The 24,997-nt window shown below is 40.6% G+C and overlaps 1 protein-coding gene across 2 annotated transcripts in view; it reads left to right on the top strand.

Annotated features, from left to right (window-relative positions):
* The window catches only part of LOC146385846 (protein sidekick-1-like), a 275,365-nt gene that overhangs the window by 224,136 nt on the left and 26,232 nt on the right, over nucleotides 1-24,997 (top strand). For both annotated transcript variants that reach the window (XM_084931824.1, XM_084931825.1), the window contains 8 exons: nucleotides 1,130-1,251; nucleotides 1,357-1,469; nucleotides 6,929-7,079; nucleotides 9,593-9,833; nucleotides 10,145-10,260; nucleotides 12,783-12,969; nucleotides 15,515-15,613; nucleotides 19,123-19,317. In XM_084931824.1, coding sequence (XP_084787950.1) covers nucleotides 1,130-1,251; nucleotides 1,357-1,469; nucleotides 6,929-7,079; nucleotides 9,593-9,833; nucleotides 10,145-10,260; nucleotides 12,783-12,969; nucleotides 15,515-15,613; nucleotides 19,123-19,317 — 1,224 coding nt within the window. The remainder of the gene's footprint in view (nucleotides 1-1,129; nucleotides 1,252-1,356; nucleotides 1,470-6,928; nucleotides 7,080-9,592; nucleotides 9,834-10,144; nucleotides 10,261-12,782; nucleotides 12,970-15,514; nucleotides 15,614-19,122; nucleotides 19,318-24,997) is intronic.

Genomic DNA, 24,997 nt, shown 5'->3' on the forward strand with positions numbered 1-24,997 from the left:
GGTAGGTTGCCTTCAGAATAAGGTGAACTATTCCTCAGAGATTTTGGGCCATGCTGTGATAGTCTCACAAACTTTTTACAAATTTCTCAACTTGACATTTGTTATACAAATCTCCTTTTCCACATCATCACATCCCAGGGGTACTCTGTTCAATTGAGTGTGGAGGCCATTTGAGAACAGTGAACTCATTGTTATGTTCAATAAACCAGTTTGAGATGGTTTGAGCTTTGTGACATGGTGTGTTTTCCTGCTGAAATTGCCATCAGAAGATGGGTACGCTGTGGTTAAGTGTGCCAAGAGAATATCCCCTGCCATTACACCACCACCTGCAGCTGAAACTGTTTATACAAGCAGGATGGAGCCATGCTTTCATGTTGTTTACACCAAATTCACTTTCTGTTCAAATTCTGTTCCTTCCATTGTAGACTTTTGCTGATCCAATGCAAATTGTAGCCCCAGTTTTCTGTCTGTAGCTACCAGAACGGGCACCTGGTGTGGTCTTGTTCTGCTGTAACTCGTCTGCTTTAACGTTCATCGTGTTGTACATTCTTCTGCATACCTTGGTTGTAACAAGTGGTTTATGAGTTCCTGTTGCCGTCCTTGCAGCTCAAAGCAGTATGGCCATTAGTATCAACAAGGTGTTTTCACCCAGAGAGCTGAACTTGCTGGATATTTTCTCTTTTTCAGACCATTCTCTTTAAACACTAGAGATCATTCTGTGGGAAAATTGCACAGACCAGCCCGTCTGGCACAAACAACCATAGCATATTCAAAGCCACTTAAATCACTTTTCTTTCATGTTCTGATGCTTGGTTTGAACTCATCAAGTAAACATCTTAACCATGTCTACATGCATAAATGCACTGAGTTGCTGCCATGTGATCGGCTGCTTAAATATCTAAATAGTCGAAAAGTTATACCTAATGAAATTGCCAGTGAATATTTAAGACATCTTAAAGCCATACACAGACTTCTATTCTCATTAAAAAGGAACATGTAATAATCTTTTTTTCCAGTAAATGTTTTACATATCTGCATGATTATCAGTAATATGCAGCAGTGACAGGTATCTTGCAAGCACTATCTGCATATAGGCTAAAGCACTGTTTTTTCTGTTTTCTATCTGCAGAACTTCCTGGTGCTCCTTCAAACTTAGTCATCTCCAACATCAGCCCTCGGACCGCAACGGTGAGATTTCGACCCGGTCCTGATGGCAAGACCGCCATATCACGATGGATAGTTGAAGGACAGGTGCGTGTGACTGTGTTTGTGTTGCATGCACACTTTTGTGGTCAGCTCTTATTGACAAATCAAGCAAAAGAGAAACTGTCTTCCATCTGATTACCTTTTCAACAGGTGGTGAAGGATGATGGAAAAGAGGAGGAGTGGAAAGTTGTGTACCAAAAAGACAACCAGCCAGATGCAGACACTCTGGAAATCCCAGACCTCACTCCTTTCACTCAGTACAGGTGAGCAACAAACACACATATCCCACGCTACCACCTGCACACACACATATAATCAACAGCTTCCTCAAACACATCTCACTCTGCACCAGGTTCTGCTGTATTGCTCGGCTCAGGAGAAGTTAGATAAATCACACAGACACACAGAGAGACAGTTCCATCTGAGACTTTTCTGTTTGTCAGCACCTTCACAGCTGCTGCATGCAGATCCTTATTACCCTCCTGCAACTAGCCAGAGGGAAGGAGAAGGATGAGGACGGGGAGAAAAGAGGTGATCAGAAAGTGGGAAGGGCAGCAGAACACATTAAAGAGAAGACGAGACAAAGGGATTAGAGACGAGGAGAGGAGGAAATGGAGGAGGACAGCGGAGTGTCTGTAATCCCTCCACAGGGGGAGCTTGTATTTTGTGTATGTGATCAATCGCCATTCTGAACAGCAGCAACTCTTCCCCCTCTCACTCTCTCTCGCTCTTTCCTTCTCCTTCTCTAGCTATCTGTCTGCCTATCTTCTCTATTTATCGGGCAATCTGACCATGCCTTCCTTTTGCTCTCTGTATCTCGGCCTTCATCTGTAATGGGATTGCAGTGTGTGTATGCACGCGCTGTACACTCACAGGGATTATGTTGTCACAGGCGACACCATTGGGACGTTAGATGAAGTGATGCACTTGTCAGTATTTCTTATCCCCTGCTTTAAGTCCCTCTTTACACCCTGCTCTCTATCTCCCAATACAGGGACAAAAACTCAAAGATGTAGCCTCTTACACAACCTGCACGCTCCCACGGTTTATCGTTCAAAGCCACACAGAAGCACGGCTTCTTTTAGAAGTTACAAAAGTAACAAATACTCCCTAATGGCTCTGCTTTCTTATATCACTTTTACTTGACCATCAGTCAACTAAACAAACTCTGGCGGAGAGTTCCAGATCAAAATACTGAAAGAAATATCATATATATATGAGATGGGACAAATTTGATCTGAGCACAGAAAACTGAAATGGTTGTTAATCTGTGCTCCATTCAGTAAGTTTTGCTTCCTCTTCAGTAAAGTTACATGTGGATGTGCAAGTACAGTTTTTTTTGTTTGTTTTCTTGTTTTGATTTGCAGCTGTAGTTTTCTGGGTATGTGTCCCCCAATATTTGGAACTTGTGCATTTGGCCCCCGTCCTCATCTCCAATAAAAGCATAAAGAAAGCAGAGGGTTTGTTTAGGAAAGAAACGCTAACATTACTCAGAGAGAAATGCCCCTAACAGAAGGAGGTCTCTTTCACTCACCAATAGAGCTTTTTTATTGGCAAAATATGAGTTATGAGTTCATACAACAACTGGACCTTGAGTGGTAAATGTAATTCTCTCTGACACACTGTTAAGAAATATACTCTAAAACACTTCTTCAGTAAAGACTCAGAGAAGAGAAACACACAGAACTTCTTGCTAACAAGGGCAGCCTCCAGCACTGAGGCTCGCACTGAGAAACTGCCCCGGTCTTTATTTATACTTCAGTGAGCGTTTGTTCCTTACATTGGAATGTGGAGGTGTACATGTGTGTGTGTGTGTGTGTGTGTGTGTGTGTGTGTGTGGTGCTGCTGATCAAAGGGTCATATAACATGACAGCACAAAAGGAACATCCCTGGTCAGGAAGAGGGTAGTCTCCCCCTCACCCTAGATAACACAGTGAGGAAGTCCAGCAGTTCATCTAAACAAAAGGCACTTAGACTAAAACAGGCATAGTTACGTTAAAACAATAGAAAAATAAAACAAGGTACGACCTCTTTCCATGCTCCCAGGATGTAGGTGTGCATTCCTGGAATGCACACCAAGCCTTTTGCAGCCTGCTAGAGATCACACATCCTGTCACTACACAATTGATTATACGCCTCTAAGCATACATGGTTAAATATTTCCTAATACAAATAACTGCATGCAGTATTCTACCATATGCGAACTTATATCACTGAAAGATTATACTGACTACTAAGTACAATTTTCCATTGACACACACACTCAGTGTCCAGTGGTCTCAGTCAACCACTCAGCAGCAACTCCTCTATTGCTGTGAGCTTGCAGGCAGCTTGATAAGATTGCAGGATTGGGTCTAATATCAGGACATAAAACGATGTTTTACGAGTTTAGTGTTTTTGCAAAGAAACTAAGCAAGGTAAAGTTGCCTGTCCTGGTTTTTATTCAGCTCTAAATGTACCTGATTTATCAGCAGGCTGATATTGTCACTCAGTATTAGCTATTGGCTGATATGTCAGTATCTGTATTTATAATGACTGGTTTAAAAAATAAAGAAAACAGGAGAAACACCCTTCTGCCTTGTTATCAGCATTGATGTTGGATCGTTTGTCCACCAGAGGGTTTTGTACAACTTCCCTGCTAGCAACAAGTGTTTGGAATGCCACTAACACAACAACCAGCTGATCCGAATCATTCAGAGCGTAAAGGAGTCATCCCTCGCTGTATCTATAAAACAAGTTAACTTATAAAGTGTATTGTCTAAAATAAATACACAAATGTTAGAGAAATCCTTTTTGTTTAGTGTAAGCTACTTTCAGCTGCTCCCTTATTCACAGGGGTTCAACGCGGTAGGTTTGATTAGGTAACATTTTTACACTGGATGTCCTTACTGACACATCCCTAAAGGGATTTGTGGCTCCTTCATTGGGTCAAACTAGGAATCTTTTACTTGTTTGGCAAATGTGTAAACCACTAGCCTTAGGAGCCATTCTGTTTTGTGTGCCTGAAAGAAAAATATATCAGCCGAAGAATCCAAGTATGAGACTTTCAAATCCTCTAATAACAGTACCGCTTTTAAAAATGCCATATCGGTCAGCCTCTACTGATTCCTTAAATTCTTCCCACAGCAGAGATATTTGTATGTCTGACATGTTTTCAATGAAAATTTTGAATATAACCAGAAATTTAGCTGAAGCACATCTGATTTATTAAAATCCATGACAAATCCAAGTAGCGCATGTGCAATTAACCTCCATCTCCCTCGGTGCTCCAACCTAAGCTACACATGTGGTTCCAACAAATGTGGTAAAACGAGTAGACATGCAACAGCGGTCTGGCCAGCTGGGATTTAAACTAGTGACCAGGCACACTAACAGCTCATCTGTCAGGTCACACAGCTAATAGAGGTTTTATAAGCCTGTTTTTGAAAGTCTGTTTTCTTGGATCTGCATCTGCTTGATAATTTTCTGGCACCAGACAAACGTGTTTGCCCAAAGAAGGAGCACAGCTGAAAGTGTGGTTATATGCTGATTAAGCAGCACAGTTCAATTTGTGTGAACCTTTTTTGGCATGAAATTTCATTTGTGCCTAAATCTGCTTAGACCACATCTTCTCACAGACACAGAGAATTATCATAGAACACAGTCAGACTCTCCAAAATCACAAAACACGTCTCTTAAATGATTTTCCACAGCACTACTACAGCACTTTGATAGCTGCATAACTGAAAAGATTATTACATATCAATGTAATCCAGGGATTTCCAAAAAAAGTGAGAGAAACAAATGGAATTTTTCAGATGTAGTTGATCAAACTCTGATCAACTCTAAGTTATCTGTACTGTTTGCTGATTTAAACCACCAAGGCTTCATTCATTTTAAACCTCTTGGTATGCAGCAGGAGTGGGCCAGATCTTAATTTCATAGATTCCAAATTCCAGTTTTATTAAGAGTATAAAAGCAAAAATGTAAACAAAGTGATGCTCTGATAGTGGAGGCAGAAGCACCATTGATGGGTTTTATTGGATTATTGTATTCCCCTCTGCTCAGACCAACTGGATGGCAGAAATCAAAAACCTGCTTACTTTATGCACACATGACGCAGTGTGAATCCTTTCATCCGCAACTTAAAAAACTCACCAGACATTACAATGTGATTTAAATAACATTAACCACATTTTTGCCCTCTGTTGGATAAAGACTGATACTTTTGACACAGACCTGCTCGTGTTTATTGGTCTTTAATGTGCACTCACCAGCCACTTTATTAGGTCCTTCTGTTCAGCTTCCCCATAATCTAAATATCTAATCAACCAATCAAATGGCAACAAAACATGACATGTAGAAAGGTCAAGATCACCTGCTGAAGTTCAAACGGAGCATCAGAATGGTGAAGAATGTGATTTAAGTGACTTTGAATGGTTGGGGCAGATGGATTTGTTTGAATAATCAGACACTTTGCGTCAAACAGCAGAATGCCACACTTGAGCCACTCCTGTCAGCTAAAAACAGGAAACTGAAGCTACAACATGCCTGATGCTGCTGTGGCACTCAGATGGTATGATCAGAATTTGGCGTAAACAGTGTGAAAGCATGGATACATCCTGCCTTGTGTCATTGGTTCAGGCTGCTGGTCATGGTGTAATGGTGCCCCTCAAACATCACAGCCTACCTGAGGATTGTTGCCAACCTTTATGACCACAATGTACCCATCTATCTAATATTGCTTTGAGCAGTATAATGAGCCATGTAAACTTGTATCACTGTTCTCAAATGGCCTCCACAGTCACCAGATCTCAATAGAACAGATCACCACAGATGTGCAGCTGACAAATATGCCACAACTGTGTGGTGCTGTCATGTCAATATGGAGCAAAATCTCTGAGGAATAGTTCCAGCAGATCGTTGAATCTATGAAGAGTCAAGGCAGATATCAAGGCAAAAAGGCTCCATGCCAGCACTAGCTGTAGCTAATAAAGTGGCGGAGCGGAGTGGTGGAGAAAAACCACTGAGTCCCAAATAATTGCTTTAGTAATTGTGTGCAAAGCCCAATATTCCTGCAGGTCCACTCACAGTCTGTTCATTCTACTGCTAAGCATGTATGTTTATCCATATCTGTTTTATTTTAAAGGTGCTTCATGAAAATGAACCTCTGTCTTCTATTCCCTGATTTATCTGGGGCTGCTTTTGGAGTGGATGAGATGAGCAGAGGGGCTTGTGATTGGTCATTACCAACTCGTGCCCCTGCTGTTTCTGTATTCTCCTGTTAATAATTGATGCAGCCTCTTTTCCACATTTGGATCAGATTGCACCATCACCTTTGAAAATGAAAACATTTGCCGCTCACACCCAGCTGTGCGATTAGTGAGCCCTAAGAGTCGACAAACAATGACAGTGATGATGTTTAGCAGGTAGAAACTTTACCACGCCACGTCGAGATTTGCTAATTAGTGTTACACTCAGAGGCAAATTGAGGCTGATGGGACTTGAATTGAAAATATTTGAAGAAACGTATTGAACCCGAACACACCCCACAGCCTGATTGTTATAAATTGCTGTCTCCAAGCCTATTATGCTCCCCTGATCAATATCATATTATCAGAATTGTCTTTTCTGACTCTGAAAAGCATAAAAGACATTAAACTGCTTTCACTGGCTTTATGTGAAATGAGCTCACCTTGTATACAATGACTATTCCTGTAACTTTGCTTTCTGTTCGCACCAGGTTCAGGATGCAGCAGGTGAACATCGTCGGATCCAGTTCCATGAGCGCCCCCTCTAGGCTGATTCAGACCTTACAGGCTGCCCCAGACACACACCCCTCTGACCTCAGCCTTCTGTCTGCTACACAGACCAGCCTGCGATTCAGCTGGAAGGTACTAACACACATACCAGACACACAGTAAACTGTGAAACCTTCCACCCTGATTCTGCCCCTTTACACTCCTTCAGAGAGGGTTAATTGGGACTGCCTTTGTTTCTTTGCGCTGCATCTCGGTGTCTTTGCTCCCACTTTAGTTCTCGTGTGCATATGTATGTGCACGTGCACTCTGCAGCAGCAGGACTGAACAGGTTGAGTGGTTGACAGGCTGTAATCAGTGTCTCTCCTGGTTATCAGTGCTAACACTAATCTGTCACATTTCCCATTCACCATGTGGACTGCTAGCTGTACAAACTGCAATGTAATTTTCTCCTCACTGTCTTTTCTGTTTTTGCTCTTGTTCCTGCTCTTCATCCCTCTCTCTTTTCCCTCCATCTCTCCTTCACTCCCCCTTCCCCACTTTTATTATAACATAAATGGAGAGCAGAGTATTTTCCATTTAAGAGTTGGAATGAGAAAAAGAGCCTGTCAAATCAGACACAGACACTGAGGTGCTATGGGCTACCTGTGCAGCATGCTAATGGGATTTTACCTGCATGTTAGCGCCCAGCCTCAGCTATGCTAGGTTTTCTGCTGTAATGGAACCGTCACAATGGTTTTAGCTAAGGCTATTATTCTAAGCTGCATATTAAGGGTAATAAAGCTAATGTGACATTCTGTATTATGGCTCCTAAATGCTAAGCTGAGCTAAATCACCAGGGTATTTAAAATGACTGGGTGTCTCACTTCCTTATCTGTTGCACAGCATAGAGCAAACGCTGTGTACAGTGTTGGTTAAAATCTGCTGCAGACTTATATACTGTGAGCAACCTGAACTTTCTGCTGACATGATCTTAGGACAATGAGTAATGGTTGTGGAAGTAATGCATGATCAAGGGTGGGTCAGGGGCAGAATGAGATGACAGAAAAAGTGTGGACAGGAGACGAAGAGAGGGTCGCAGGAAATGAAAATGGAAGTTAATGGAAGTGAGTAAAAGAAGATGACAGAGGGTGACTAAGATGGGGAAAAGAAGTAGATGGAGAGAAAAGGATCAGGAGATGGGATGTCAAAGGGAAGAAAATGGTAAAAGGTTTTTTGATGTACTTTGACACAATAACAAAAATAACCATATTCTCGAGTGCTACAAAAATGCCTTTTTTTCACTTGTTCATCATATTGTGGAGAGCCGTTTTCTCAGTCAGCTTGTTACCGTGAGTGACGGGCTCCTACATTTCACAACATGCTCACATTTTCAGTTTTTGGCGATTTCACATTTCAAATAGCTGTCTTCAGTTTCTGACTTGTGATTGCTATGTTGGGGCTTATTTGAAATCAGTGAGTTTGTCAGATTTTATCAGCACAGCACTTAAAAATACACTTTTACCTAGCAATAAATATTTAACTTTGGAAAGAAATACCTCAAGGGAATTCTGAATGGTTAGAATGGTGGATTTGCTTCTGTGCTTGGGATCATTGTCCTGTTGGACAGAGCTGTTGGTGTCACATTTGACTCTAAAATACTTTGGTATACAGAGGAGTTCGTAGTTGACTTAGTAACGGCAAGGTGCCCGGGTCCTGTGGCTGGAGACTTAGCCCAAATCATCAACTTTCCACCGACATGCTTTGCAGTTGGTATGACGTGTTTGTGGTGATGTGTTGTGTTCTCCAAACATGGCGCTCTGCATTATGGCCATACATCTTCACTTCTTCCAGAAGTTTTGTGGTTTGTTCACATGCTGAACCTTTCAATCCTAACCTGTGCTGCTATGTTCATTTTAATTGCCCCTTGGGGATAAATAAAGTCTTCTGATTCTGATTCTGATTTTAGAGAGTCTTTCTCCTGGAACCCTTCCATACCTGTTCAGTCTTTTTCTATTTGTACTGTCATGAGATGTAGCCATTGCTTTTTTATTTAGTAGTATGTTATGAACACCTGAATACTCCAGCCCAGCAAACTGCCAAACCACCTCCTTTTATAGAGGTGCTCACACTTGCTGATGATCAAATACAATACTTATTGTCTGAATTCCTATTAAAGTAGTAAGGACGTACGTTTTTTTTTCTAGCACTGCAGAGTCCTTTGAACACTTTCTCACATTTCCTTTTTTGTTGTATCAGCATGTTAACCATAATTTTTTTAGTCTCTCTCCCCTCAATTAATTGCTGCCGAAATTAATTAACTGCCCTCAAGTAGATTGATGCTCACTTCACAAATTGTTGCACAAATTATTGTGATGCTTCTACAGTTCAGGGCTGTGGCATGCTCACCTGCATTTTTTGTGTCAATATGGGAACAAAAAGCAAAATCAGATGAAAAAAATAAATAAAAGATTTTCTTGGGAGAATGTTGTGAAAACAGCTTCCTCCATGTGATGTGAGTCTTATACTGATTTCTTGCATTCGTGTGTACTTCCATGCACAAGTATGGAGGAATGCAACATGACCTTGGCAACATGACAGGAACAATAAATACAAGTATTTCTCTCTAACCTGCGCTTCTCTTCCTCTCACTGTTTGTTTCCTTCCAGCCTCTTTCAGAATCTGAGTACAACAGCAGTCCAGAGACTGTGGGCTACCGTCTGCGGGTGTCCAAGACAGACGGTCAGGGGGAGAACAGGAATGAGGATGTGAAGGGTACTGGGGGCACCAGTGAGGCCACATTAGAAGGTCTAAATCCCTTTACCCAGTACCAGGTTCAGATACAAGCCCTCAACTCTATAGGACCAGGACCGTGGAGTCAAACTGTCGCAGCACAGACCACAGAATCTGGTATGAACATAGACCTCATTGATCCATCTTTCATCTTTGCAAGTGTCCAGCAGAGATCTCTGTAAGATATTGTATTTGCTGGGTATAAGAAGGCAGATGGATGAGGAATAAAGTGCTCCCATTACCTCCCCGTGTCTCCTCTCATCCTGCCACCTCTCTGTGCCCTCTACACTCTCCCTCTGTTTCAGCGAGATTAAGATTGATGGGGAGAGGGAGGAGGAGATGATTGAGATAAAATCGAAGATTGGTTCAGAGAGTGAAGTAGCACTGAGCAGTGTGTGTGTGTGTGTGTTTCTCTGTGTGCTCGCTAGTTCCATCTGGATCTCCAGTGAATGTGACTGCCGAGGCAGTGAGTTCCAGCAAGATCCTGCTCATGTGGTCTGCTCTCCCTCAGTCACAGAAGAATGGAGTCATCCTGGGATATAAGGTGAATAAAACCTGCGTCCTATCCTGGCATCCCTACTTGGCCTCTTTAGTCCATTATCACTTCCTGCAGCAATCACACACACACACACACACACACACACACACACATATATATATATATATATAACTTACAATCTGATATAAGCTAAACATGATGCAACATCCTGTAATTGCTCCAGTTTGTTCTTCCTACTTTAATGCTTTTAAAAGCACCCCGCTGCAGTAAGTGTGTTTGGGGGCCATTTGCGTGTAATCACACGCACGCATGTGAGAGAGGCTTTAGTGATTAATACGCTTTCATAAAACAGCAGTTTGTGTGATGTTGTAGTAGAAACAATAGCTGGATTATTCATTCACAAAAACGAACAATAATCCACAAAGGCTGCTGGTTTTGCAATTACTTTATTTGTAATTTAGTACATAAAATGCAGTGTAGGCAAGAAAATGGGATGTTTGTGTGCATATTCGTGGATTGACTGTGCTTTACAGACTCCGCATGAGTATTCAAGTCCAGCCTTTCCGCCCACTAAAGATACATAGCCCGCAGTCTATCCACATCTGCCAAATTAAAGCTTTACCCTTTCTCATATTTCCCAAAAGAAAAAGCAGACATGTCTGTCTCATTGTGAGCCCCATCGAAGACATACTTGACATAAGCTGCAGGTTTCAGAGAAAGAGCTGGAAGAACAGTGTTGATAGTGAAGTGCAAGGTGCACTCATTTTCTCATCACTTTTGGCACTGGCAGTCACACCTGTGTGGGTGCACCTGTTTTTCGGGGTAGGGTTTTTTTGGACTCCAAAGCTCACCCTGGAGTGATTTATATACTCCACTAGCTTTGGCTTTTAAATAAAAAGGAGAAAACAGCAATTGTCTGCATTTTTAAGTTGCCTTTCAAACATTCATCAAAAGAAAAAATAAAATAAAGAAAAATATTTGTGCTAATATAGAAGCAGCAGTGAGTTCACCTCTTAATCTCCACCCAAACACAAGACAGCAGAACAAAGATTTAAAAGGGGGAGAATTTATCCTCAAACCCATGGACATGGTTGTGTTACAAATACATAAATCTGCAAAGGAAAATAGGCTGTGACTGTGTGATATAAACCGGTGCCATCTATTAAAAAAAGGAAAAACGCTGTGTGGAATCCAGGTCATCCACCATGCCCAAAGCACATCACACTCCACATCTGTGTGTTTTCTTGTGCCCTCCTAAGGATCACACTGAGCTGCATGCCTAACATGTTAATAGATGGGAAGTGACTGCCAGCAGCAGCTTTTTAACACCTTCCATGCGCTAGTAGATGCTGAATAGTTGCTGCTGCTTCCTGCTGTGCACTCCTTAAGACTATTTCTGTTTTTAGACACTTGGGTTTAAGGTGACATTTTCCCTCAAATGGTTTTAAGTGTGCGGTATTGATGTTCACGCTCATGAATATTAAAAAAAAAGAAAAGCCGAAAAACGAAGAACAAAAAAAAGAGCGAGCAGCTCCTGACATATTTTTTTAAAATCGGAAACTGTAAAAGTACAGCGTGCACTGTTTTGTTTTCTTAGTGGCTGGCACTAATGTCATTTTAATTTTAGGATCGGTTTTTGTTGTTTGAGGTGATGAAGCCTGTTTTTCTGTGCCGTTGTCCTCCGTGGCTGTCAAAAACACATCGCTGAGTCACGTCGTCGCTCAGGCTCACGCGCTCCATCGTTGACTTGGCTATGATTAGCACTGGCACTGTATTGTGAGTCAGTTCCACGCACACCATTCTAGTGTTAGAAATACTTGCAAGCACACTAAACCAGCAGCTGAAAAACAAATACACTTTGTATGCCTGTGTGAAAAACAAATATTTTTTTAGAACCGAGAATAACTTTATGTGTTTTTGACCCAGTTATGTGCTGCAAAGCGGATAATGGATGGAACACTAATATTGTGTCACCTTAATAACTTAGAAAATACAGATTTGGGGTCCTTAAAATAATCTCCAGGATGTTTGCTCAGTGCAAACCAGGTAGTGTAAAAACCTTTTGATCACAGACTATAAAAAGTCAAATATATCAGATGTCCAAATTCACCTAAGTAAAGAATCACCTGCAATAGACTGAGACGTGAACACTGATTAAGCATAATGGTGCTTTATCCTGCACATTTAAACACTGGAAACAAAGCTTTGCCTCGCTGTGACCCTACACGGAGATGCACATCGGTTGTTGTTTTGTTTGTTGTTTTAATTTGCTTTTTTATGTTCTGCTTTTTTGTAGCCTTAACTGATTATATTTTGGAATTTATTACTTAATTTCTTTAAACTGTGTTGCATTCTGTGCTGTATATAAAAAAAATTAGGCTATTATTGTTATTGTTATTCAGATAATTATTGCAGTAGCCTGATGTACATCTAAGATAGGAGTGTTTAGGCTACAGACACTGTCTGAACAAAATTGAAACAGACTGCTAGATGTGTTTGTTCATTTCTGTGTATGTTTTTTTTTTCTTTTTTATGTGAGATATATTTGTTTTGGTCGCTTTGTGCAGGTTTTATACAGCAAGAAAGACTCAGAAGGTCCCCCCAGTGTTCAGGTGGCAGAAGGAGAGGGGAGTGTGTCGCTGCTCCTCGGGGCCCTCCAAAAATACACAGTGTATGTGCTGCAGGTGCTGGCATACACACGTATGGGTGACGGCCCACCCAGCAACCGCATACTGCTAAGAACCAAAGAAGATGGTAGGACCCAGTTTTCTCTTACCCTGTCTAATCACCAGCTTTTTAATATATGTTTTCATATCTTCTATCTTGTAAGTACTAATTCAAGAGTGATGTGTCCAAGTGGGATGTATCACTTACAGACAATCACAAGTAATCACACGCATATAACTGACACACAGCACAAGCAAGTGCAAATAAGACCCAGATCCATAATGCATCAGGAACAAAAAGGTTCAGTTTAAAGCGAATGTCACTGCAACTTCAAAGGAAGTCCCCATGACCAAGAGCACTGTTTTCTCAGTCCTTTAAAATTGACTTCCTGCATTGTAACCAGTTCTGTCTGCAATATACACAGATAAGAGGAAAAATCTGCCATTATGAAGTCAGTGGTCATACAAATTCATCCATCCATAAACCTTCAAAGAGAGTAGTATACTTTTTCCAGATGCTGATCAGATGCATTCATTCGATATGGAGGGAGAGAGATTTGTACTTGTTAGATGGACCTATCAGTGTGAATTTTATATGATAAGATATGATCTGTAATATTGCCTAAATACATATGTGTTCTGAACACTTCAGACGTTAGGAAGATTAGACGGCAACTCTTTGCAATTTGAAAATACCATAAAGTTGGATTTTTCTGTGTTTAACACAGCTTAAGAGGAGTTGAACAAGACTGAGCAACATCAAAGGCAGACTGCAGCACTGTCCGTAAGAGCACACAAAATGTTTTTGTTTTTTTTTAACGTTTGACTTTGTACAGTACCATAGCGGAGTAGGAAACAAAAAATCAACATGGAATTTGAAGTTCAGACTTTCACTTTCAACTCAAGGGATTTAACAAAAGTATTGTAACAGTTTAGGAACTGTTTACTGCTGTTTTGTGGAGTGGAGTTAATTCTAATTGTTGAATTTACTTTTGGTAGAAGCTCACTGGAGCTCTCAGTATGAAATCCAAATCAGATGTTGATTGAGTAGAGAAGCGAGGGAAGCCATCATTAGGCTGAAAAAACAAAATAAATCTACCAAATTTAGAATCTGGTAAAATCTTAAAAAGAGATGCTCTGGCCAACTCAGGGACACCAAAGTCTTGAAAGAAAGTGTTGCATGCAGAATTTCAAAAATAGTGTCATTGTCCAAATACTTATTGACCTAGCTGTATGAAGAAGAGCAGTAGTCCTAATACGCATCCCTGTGGCACACCAACTGCATACAAAAAGAAGAAGGTGCACCTGCCTCTGTAGCTGTAGTATGTGGATATTTTGGGCTGTTTGAATCTGGCAAAAATCATAATTAAAGCTGTTTTCTTCAATATTTGGTGAATATTCAACATGATTTGTCGCTGACTTTAGAAAAACAAAACAAAGATTTATTAAACTTTGAAAGTTGTTTGTTTATTAAATAAATAAATAAGTTGGTAGGGGGCACAGATTTATTTGTTTGGGGTTTAGGCAAGTCTGTGAATTTGCCTTAAACCCTGAGCTATGAATTTACAAGGTCATAAAGTCATCTGTTGCCACCATGTGAGGTGTGTGGGAAGAGAAAGTGGAAAATACAAACGCAGGCCTTCAAGGGATCTACATGGAAAGAAAGGAGAAGTGAGCATTATAAAAGAGCTGCTGTGATCGTGAGACAAAGGAGATCATTCTGATTCTTCTGCAGATTCATCTACAGATACTTTGTTATAACTTTTACCTCCTACATACAGATTGATTGATTACAAAAGGCCCTCTTTGTGTCATCTTTGCTGCAGCTGAACTAAACAGCGAGTAAGGCGTTTTAGAGAAGCATGAAAGAACATAATCAATGATTTCATTAATCACCCAGCCGTGGGTATTTGTGTTCATGTGTTCCACGCCTCTGCATCAACCTGGTAACCACGGCAGACTTTTCAGGATGGCAGTAACCTGGCCTGTTCTTTTCTGAATCATGAAGTACACTTGGGCACTCACACATACGCACAGAAACTCACATCTGCTCACACACACACACACACAAACTGAAACCCTCATAGACACACTCGCTCTCCTCTATCAAACGGTGTCACGTTTGAAAAGTTTTTCTCATTTCAGGATGAAACAAGAATGAGGAAGTCAATTCCCGGCGATGTATAATGAACCTACGCATACACCTACTGTACCCACAAGCACACACACACACACACACACAAAGACATACGTTGACATGTATTTGCTGGTGTGGAACATGTGGACTCCTGAGTGAGGCTGAAAGGAATTACATTTTCTGTTTTGTGTCTTTTACAAGTACCTCTTAAAGATGTGTAAGAAACTCACTCAATGTATATATTTGTGTGTGCGTGTGTCTGTGTGTGTGTGTGTTTCGGCGTGTATATGTGGAGAGCATATGCACGTACATCTGTGTGCTATAATGCTAACATATTACAGTATAAGAGCCAGATGCTGAGATACTCTTTTTCTCATTACCGAACTGAAGCACTTCTTTTGAGCCTCTTTTTCTTGCCGCTGCTGCTTTTCTCTTAAATTGTGTATTAATATCTTTTAATTCTGCTGCCAACTCCTTTCTCTATTTTTCTCTCCAGTCCCAGGACCCCCTGTCAGGATGGTGTTTCCAGAAGTTCGATTGTCATCCGTTAGGGTGGTTTGGCAGCCACCTGCATCCCCCAACGGCATCATATTAGGTATAAAAACAAACGCCCACATATACAAGTGAGCAGATATTTGAAAGCAAAATTTAAATCATAATCCATTTTTCATGCTTGTAGCAAATGATTTTGCAGTTTCAGCCACACACGCACACACACACACACACACACACCTACTGTGACAAGTACAAACTGTAAAATGGAAAAGATTCCCGCTGTCTCTGTATATGTGTCTGTACCTGAAAAAAGACAGCTGTAGGTGCTTAAGGCACCTTTCCTAATAAATATGACCATCTATATATATTTATAAATAAATGTGCAGATTCATGCATTATCACCGTGTGGTGTGAATCGGAAAAACACTCCAGGAGAGGTGAGAGAAATGTGTGAGCTGCTGAGCTGGAAAGAGAGAGAACAGAAGGGGAGAGACAGCAGACAGTAGATGTATAGAGGTGATAGGAGGGACAGGTGTGTGTATGTGTATGTGTGTGTGTGTGTGTGTGTGTGTACGCAGTAACTGGGTGAGGAGTGGTATTTGTCCTCTCAGTGGGAGAGCGAGTTGAACAGGACAGTTTGAGTGATGTGTGACTGTATTGTTAGCGGGAGGACATTTAGTGCGACACCACTCTGTAGCAGAAGGATGAGTGGGAGGGCAAATCTCACTCTCTCGATCACACAGACACACACACAAACATACAGCCCTACTGTGTCCTTGCTGAGCATGTGTTGTGTGTTTATGCAGATACAAAGGTCTGTAGAGTACTGGTTTCTTTAGTCCTCATGACTGCCTCATTTCTCCTTGGGTTCTCCACCCATGGGGACTGACACAGAAGGTGGACAGAGGAGAAACAAGACTACAGAAAGTGCACAATCTAATTTGGCACAGGGCAGTGAGGCATTTTTGTTCTTTCACCCTTCTATGAATATAATACAGCCACACATACACACTGAAGTAATAAAATAGAGGACACATTTTACTCAAATGTGTGCATATTGTACTGCAAATACTTACATGCTGAGTACTAAAATGCATACTAAAAAGTATTCTCCCATTGGTTTGCATTTCAGTGTGTCTCTTTGTAAAGTTTACAAAGGCACACATTTAAAGATTTCCTCTAAAATGCTCATCATTGCATGTATTGCATCACTACCTGCTGCCCAAATTCAGTCTGAATTTTAAAAGTCTCTTATATTAACTGTGCTGGCTTGTAGATTAGTTAGTGCGAAATGATCCTTTAAAGACATAACTCCAAAAGCAAAAGCCTTACCAGCTCTTTATTAGTGTGGCAATTTAATCAGCGATGGATGGAGGATTATTTTCTTTGCACGAGAAAGAAAACATTAAGAGAATATCACAAATTAGAACAGTAGCAATAAAAACGCAGAAGTTAATTAGTAAAGCAAATCAAGGCATCAATATTCCCTCTAACTTTAATTAATGCATCCATAATTTTGCCATTTAGCACTTCTTTAAGGGTCATGAAACATAATGTAAAGAAGTATGAATGCAGCTCTAAACAACAGATTAACTGAGACCGTCTGCAAACCCCTCATTTTAACTCATTAGGTACTCTCTTTGTTCAGCTTTCAGTCATAGAGCCAAGCTAAATAAAATTTAAAAAAACTAGGAAGCTGAAAAATGTTTTTTTTATTTAAGACCCTCAAGGGGTCCTAAAGGAAAACAATCTGTATATCTCTACTATGCTTAAAATACTATGGTGTACGAAAGGTTATGAGATGAGAAGTGAAACGCTGACCGTGTTTAAACATGTCTTGATCTTTTGGTCAGTCAGTGAACAACACTGAACCAAAGTGTGAACGTCTACCGTGATTCATTGTGATCCAGTCGCTTAACCCCTGGCTGAGGTGGAACCGGACATCATAGACCACATATCTTACGATAATGTAAACAGCTATGTGTTGTGATGTTTGCCCAACAAGGACCATAGAGCATGATAGTCCTTTATAGTCTTTTTATCAAGTGATTTTCTCTTGTAGATGCTAACAATTGTATTTCCTTCTTTTGGTAGCCTTTGCAAAATGAATCAGATGTGTAATTTGGTCATAGATGGATAAAAAAACTGTTCAGAAGGGCGTTTGATGCTCTGACAGAAATAACATAGGGAACAATAATATCTGAACACTAGTCATCTGGACACTTCCAGCATAGGCTTGATAGACACCTTTATCTCTGTGTTGACTGTTGATCACCCTTTCTAAACTGAGTGTGAAGTCACAAAATAAAAAAAGCCAGTGGAATATACATTACACTGATTCTGGAGTGACGCGAATTCAGAAACAATCTGCACGCAATCACTTCACTCTATTACAGACAAAAGGTCAATCATTCACTTCATACTGATCATTTATTTGTTTAATATTTGCATGTATCCCCTTTAGCATTTCTAAATCAAATTAACCTCTCTCAGCTCTTACTGGTGTCCTTTTGGTGACACTTTCTCCATTTGTGGCTCTGCTCTTCAAAACAGTCTGCTTGTGTTATACCATCGGTGTCTGTCTCGCCAGTCTTTTCAAAACCCTAATGGCAAAGAAAAAAAAAATTGGTATACATTAGATGCACAGTCTGCTAGTCTGCTCATGCAAACCATAATGAAATATAGTGCATCGTACATTTTATATCTTATGGAAAAAAGGACTAAGGGCTTTCTCTAACGTGATGCAATCACTTAATGTAACAGAGATTTAGCCTCCAGTATGTGACAGCAGCAATGGCTTAATGATGGTACAGAACATAATGCTGTGCTATGACCCAATTGTTTCGATGCAGGAGGATTTGTGATCTAGCTGTTATCCAGTAATCTCCCACATGCAGCATTCACATTAACATATAATCAGACTATCTGATGAGATTATCACCCGCACAACCAGATTAGGTGCCTCTGAGCAGATTATTATCCTGACAGTCTTACTGTGAACTAATCACATCCACACACTTGTGTGTTTCTAGTGTGTATTTGCTGTACAATACAATCTTCATAATAAGAGCCTTTGTGAGTGGCCAGTAGCCTGTGGAAAGCTTGGACAGGGATCAGTGGTTTGAGCGTGCGTGCATGTGTTGAAGGATGTTAGTGTTATTACATGGCCTACTGCACATAAGACAGAGAAACAGACTGGAGCCGTGTACACCATGGGTCACAGCCAAGGGTACACACAGAGAGGATATATGTTTATACACTGTGAGAGTAGGGGAACGTGTGAGTGTGTACTGGAGTTCTGCTCTAAAATCCTGGCTTTGTCTTTGGAAAATAGTAAGTATGAAGGACGAAGCTGCACATATCAAATCCCAACAGAGTTCAAATGTAGTTTCATGACCTGAAGAAAAACATATTTGTTTGTATGTTTTATTGTGGAAATGAAGCTGTGTGATATGGCTTTGTGCAGCTATGTTTGCAGGGGGGGGTTTCGCCTCATATTGTGCTCTCTTTGATTCCTGTGGGCTCTGTGAACACAATCACACGCAAGAATTTCACACAGATTTCATATAGCTTCCTCCTCCTTCTGTCTTTCCTTCTGCCCCTCACTAGGCTACCAGATCTCCTACCGCCTCGACAGCAGGGACCCTCAGCGCTGGACTACAGTGGAGGTGGGGTCCAATGCTCGGCAGTTCACCGTCACAGGACTTTCCTCTGAGCAGAGCTACGTTTTCCGACTCATTGCTCGCACTGCCGTGGGCTGGGGTGCAGGACAGGAAGCTGTGGTTGTTACCACTGAACGCAGAGGTAAAGGACACTCACGCATATTCAGGATCTGACTGCTCTAATTTTAACTACTCCTGTTTAAAATATAGCAGGAGCCCAACCTGCTGGCTCACATATATCACTTGCAGACGCACAAAAACTGTCCGTCTCCACTGTGGACTTAATGACCTGTGTCTGACACTGCTCCCAGAAATGTAGTTCATGACTTTAAAGCAGACTTCCGACAGGCCTCTTTTAGTCCAAATACTCCGAGATGTCAGAGCAGCTACAGGTGCCATCAATATCAGTAATGATAGCTGATCTGTCTCCATGACACCTTACAAAACTGCTTCTGCTCGGTAAGAATGGAAGAGCTGAGTTTGTGTGGAAAAAAACACGGAGAAACTTAACACCCCATCGAAAATCTGGTCTCTTCTGACCCTCGGTGATTTAACACTTAAACCAGCTGCACCCAGCAGGAAGGCTGGTGCAGCTAGTTTGAAACTTTTATCCAGAGCTGTTGAGGTTGGTCTTAGGATACTCTTTAATGATGGCACCATTCCCCGTGTGTGACAGTTTCAGGGCTTGGCAGACAGGCTTACTGATGGGCTTACTCTTTAATGGAACAGAGTCATCATGAATGCTATTAGCTCCCGAGTGCCTCTGCTTTTCTTTGTGCTGAGTCAAAATGACTGCATGAAAAGGACCTACAGGGACACATCTTTTGCTATGTTCGAGAAAACACTATGCGACTGATGGGGTCACCGATGGTGCGGCTTGGAGCTTGAGAACGAAGTCGAAATTACAGTAAGCTGTGAAGATCTCCACTCGGTGTTCTCTGGCACCACGAACAGTGTGATCTGATTCTGAAGAAGAACTAATGGAGCCGTATAACAACTTTGTTCATTTTGCTTCTTTGCAAAATCATTCCTCTGTGAAGTAATATATGGACAGTTTCGGCAAGAGTAAAGGGGTGTAAGCTTTTCAGTTAAAATAGCTTCTGTCTTGCAGACTCTCTGTACATACATCATGCATCTAATTTGGAATTCATAGCACAGCAAAGTAATAATCTCTAATACAGTTCATATTGACCTGTAGTGATGCATAAGGGAATAAAATGTCTTAAATAAACCAGAATAAACAGGGAAAAGTTGTAAGCACGAGCAGCTTGATTAATGTTATTAATTTTAACTGCAATTTCTAAATGTTTGCTGTGAGAAAGCTCTATTATAGAGGACAGCCATAATGATTTTACCAGTATAATTATGTTGTCAGATTTCTTACAGTAATCGTTATGCAGGAGCAGTGTGGAATTTTCATATTTTGTGATCTCTGCAGCATCACTTGCTATTAAAGGTGTAATTCATTGCAGTTCATGTTTGCTCCTCAGAAAGGGAGTTCAGACACAAGAAAAGAAAGCGGAAAGTTTGGCCCTAAGCAGTTTGTGGTTGGACATGGCAAATTCATTGTTACCGGGCACTAAATATTAGCACAAAATAAAAAGCATGACCTTTTCAGGGTGTGTGACATAGAACAAAAAGAAATGACATTTAGAAACTCCCCTGGACTTGTCAGTAAATGTAGGCATTGAAGCCACCAGGTATTAGCCCTCCTGTAGAGGTATAATGAAAATCAAGAGTTCATAACATTACCTCTGGGCCTGACTGTAACTGTTGTCACTTAAAAAGGGAAGTGTTACTTTTTCAGAATTGTAGATTATCCGAAGAAATTTGTGGCACTCCGCCTGTTTATACCTTCCTCTGAACACGCCAAAATTAACTGGCTTGTTGAGTGAGACAGGATTATTAGCCTTTCTCACCAACTGTCGATTGCAACGCTGGGATATTTCTCATCCACAGCACCGTGCTCAGCTGTGGGCGGATGGAAACTGTACACTTAGTAGGTGAGAATGAAAATGAGGCTCGAAGTCGTTTTTCTAAAGGAGAGCGAAAGGAGGGCCAGAAAGTCAGAACCAAACGCCATAAATCTTACATCCTCACCCAAAGTAATTACTATTGATCAAGAGTTTTTACCAGCACTTTGCACTTATGGTAATTTTGACTTTAAGGGATGAAAAAAAAAGCTGCTAATTTCCCTTTCAGAGTTTTATCTAATTTTAGCAGCCAGTGGCCTCATCACAGAGCATAAGCTGCTACAACAACAAGAATTGTAAAATTGAAACACAGTCAATCGCTGAGTATGACAGCCCGTGCCTGTGGTGAGATGTATGAGTTTTAGCAAGGACTCGGTCTCCCCCACTGTTTTGTCTTTAAAACACTGAAACAGAACAGATATATCTTCCCACAATGATCTGGTCACTGACGGCCAGAAAAAAAACACACTTTTGAAGTGATTTGACTTTTAAAGAAGTAAAGAGCAGTTTCATTTCCTTCAATTTAGAAGCAAATATAAAGTTCTTGTCTTCCTCTTATTCGAGTGCCGTGATGTTCGTCATGTCGCTGCTTCACTCGGTCACTTTCATGTCTTCAGCTCATTCACACTGCAGCTGCCAAAGAATCCAGTATGTTTTATGTTAACCGTCAATGAGTAAAATCTGCCTAGTGTGGTAGGTATGTATTTGCACGTGGACTAGGTAATAAGGTGGTACTTGTACTCGATGTTGCACTCCATGACAGAGTTTTGAGAGACTTCACACTGAAGCTTGCAGAAGGTGGAAATGAATGGATGGCTCTGTGTTATATCAGCGTTGGGAAGGAAGGAAACAGCTGAACCAATAATATAAACTAGGGCTGTGTTATATGACCAAAATGTCACATCCCGGTGTAGGTCATGTCATAATCATTATATATATCACCACAGAGTAGATTTTCTATAAACTGAATGAATCAAAAATTCATAAAACACAACATTTCTTCAACATAATTTAAAATATATATTCAAAATAAATGATACTGTGATAATAATGACTAAACGTCTGACTAATGTAACTTAAGATTAGCTTAGGTTTTTTGTCAGTACCTTTAAGGTAAGAACTTTGATTCACTCATTTGAAGAATAAGCATCGATAAATCTAAAATAAATGCAGCCCCATCACAAGTATACAGTACATCAAGCCAAGTGGTGGGAATCCTCGTCACCAGTAAACCTTTAAATCAGTTCTTTGAATTAAACTGTAAACACTACCCTGCATTTTAACTCAATATGTTGAACATTACTACCTTCCATTTTTCTTAGACATCTATTTTCTCACTTACCCATGAATTTAAATCTTTAAAGGTTAAAACATTGGTTTCTAAAAACATTGAAACACTTGGATATCGTTTGGATTTGTGACTGGGTATTGTTATTAGTTTCAGTACTGTGTAAGACTTTTGAGCAACCCCTCGTTCTCTAATAATTTATTTTCAATGAGTCAGATTTTGTTGTAATTTTTTAAAGTGGGTTTATGCAACAGTTCTCCAAGTTCAAAGTTTGTCTTTGGACATTGGCTGCTTTCTTGCTCGTTTTCACACTAGTCCTTATACCTGACCATTTCCAAAGCAACGTTATTTTGTTTGTTAAGCCACCACACTGATCTGTAAATCATTCAAGGATTAAAAAAAGGAGCCCAACTCAAGGGATGAACCAGTGTTGTGCCTACAAAGAACAGACGACCTAGCAAAGAACCCATTTTGAATTATGTCTTTGAGGACTTTGTTACCAGCAGGCTGTCTTAAAATATGTAATTTGTTCCATTTAGCTGATTCTACCAAAAAAGCCAAACATAAATCACTTTGACAAACATAAAATAGTATTTTCATACCAACAAGTTGATTCACAAAGACTCAAAAACCTTGCACATTTGGTGTGCAAACTGGAGATAACTGAAAAAGTGGACAACAATAGAAGAGGTGGCAGGCCTAAAAAGTGTCTACATCAGATGAACAGTATCTGACAGTCACGTCCTTAGGAAATCAGAAAAAATCAAGCAAAGCCTTCATATGCATACCGGTCCTCAGTTAATCCATATACTGTTCACTGAGGCGTCATCAAATATAGTGTCAGTGGACAGGTGGAGGTCAAGAAGCTATTCTGAAGGAGGGGAGATGGGGAAATTTAAATTTCTGATTCAGGTCTTCATGGATGCGCAAGCAGGAGATTAAGAGAGAGGTACAACAGCGATTGCCTCCACCGTGTTTTATGTGTTTTGACTGGAGACATTCGCTGTTGTACCTTTTGCTTAACCTCCTGCTTGCGCATTATAGTTTGTGGCTGTTTTCAGCCTGTTGTATTGAAGATCTTGTCAAAATTTATGAAATTATCAACACAAAAGTATCATCAGATTTTGATCCACCAAGTAATGCAGTCCGGAAAGCATCTGACTGCCTTCATTTTTCAGTATGACACAAAAAGACACAACAGAAGTTGTGGTCCAGAGCACAGACCTCAACATTATTGACGCAGTGTGAGATCATCATGACAGAGAAAAGAAAAAGCCAAACAAACATCCAAAGAAGAGCTTTGAATGTCCTCCAAGAAGCCTGGAGAACTATTCCTGAAGACTACTTAAAGAAATGACAAGAAAGCTTGTCTTGGGGAGTTCAGACTGTGTTGAAGAATAAAGGTGCTCAAACCAAATATTGATTTTCAAGCTCACTGAAACTGCACAAACTCAGTTTTTCATTAGATCACTGCATCTATTTTGCTTTTTCCAAGCAAAGTATAAAGAACTGAGAGGGGGCTTGAGACTTTTGCACAGTACAGTAATTAAGAAAATGGAGAAGGAAAGATGTGGCAGATGGTGTTGAAGATCGAGCACTCCAGAGCTAATACGAGCTTTCTCCCGGAGTGAAATACAGTAAGTGATATTTCACTTAAAAAATGAAGTTGCAATGGTTCTGGTGTCTCTGTGGGCTAACGCATGAATAGCTTTGGTTGCGACGTAGCTCACTGACTTTGGTATATGTCATCCTTGATCTCTCTCTCTCTCTGTCTCTGCTGTTTTCTCTGTCAGCATAGCAGCACTGAGTAAGCAGTGAAATGCTACAGAAGCATTAAAATATGACAGTTAAGTGAATTTCTGTGGAAACCTGGAATCATTTTGTCAGATACTCTGTTCGCAGCCATCAGTTTGTGTGGTGCATTTTAATTGGATCAGATATCATAACATCCGCAGCGTCATTATCAGGATTTCTTGAGAATAGAGTTCAGTGGTTCTCTGTTCCACTTCAGTAGCATAATGCCCCATTCTTGCTGTGAGATAGACAGAATATCCTAATAGAGATTTCTTTCTGATGATATTGAAGAGACCAACTTAATCCCTAGAAAGAGAAAATTGGCTTTTTGGGTGAGCACGTGAACGTGTGTGTGGATGCATGCCTTAGGGAGAAACCATTTTGGAAATATGTATCGTTGCTGATGTTTGTACCCAAAAGCGTGAGAGCTGAGAAGGTAACAGAGAACGTAGCATATTCAGCTACCTTCAACCCCTTCATCTTTCCTCTTTCCTCTACTAAAAACCCAGTGTTTCCTCTCCTTCCCTTGTGTAGAAATAATATGCAAGTGCTGAAAGGGCCGCACTTGTTCTCGCAATTATGAGTTTATTATCAGAACATAATCTTAACTGTGGAGCAGAACAAAAGGGGAACAGACAGGGAGACACAGATGGTATCAGAAAGACAAAAGAGGGCAGAGAATAGTCACATTTTGAAGGGAGCGAAGAGCAGGGGGAGTGCGGGAAGAAGGAGACAAACAGATCAAATCAAATTATCAAATTACTTTT

This window comes from Perissodus microlepis, chromosome 6 (assembly GCF_051167445.1).
Source record: "Perissodus microlepis isolate ML-2025 ecotype Zambia chromosome 6, ASM5116744v1, whole genome shotgun sequence".
Classification (NCBI taxonomy): Eukaryota; Metazoa; Chordata; class Actinopteri; order Cichliformes; family Cichlidae; genus Perissodus; species Perissodus microlepis.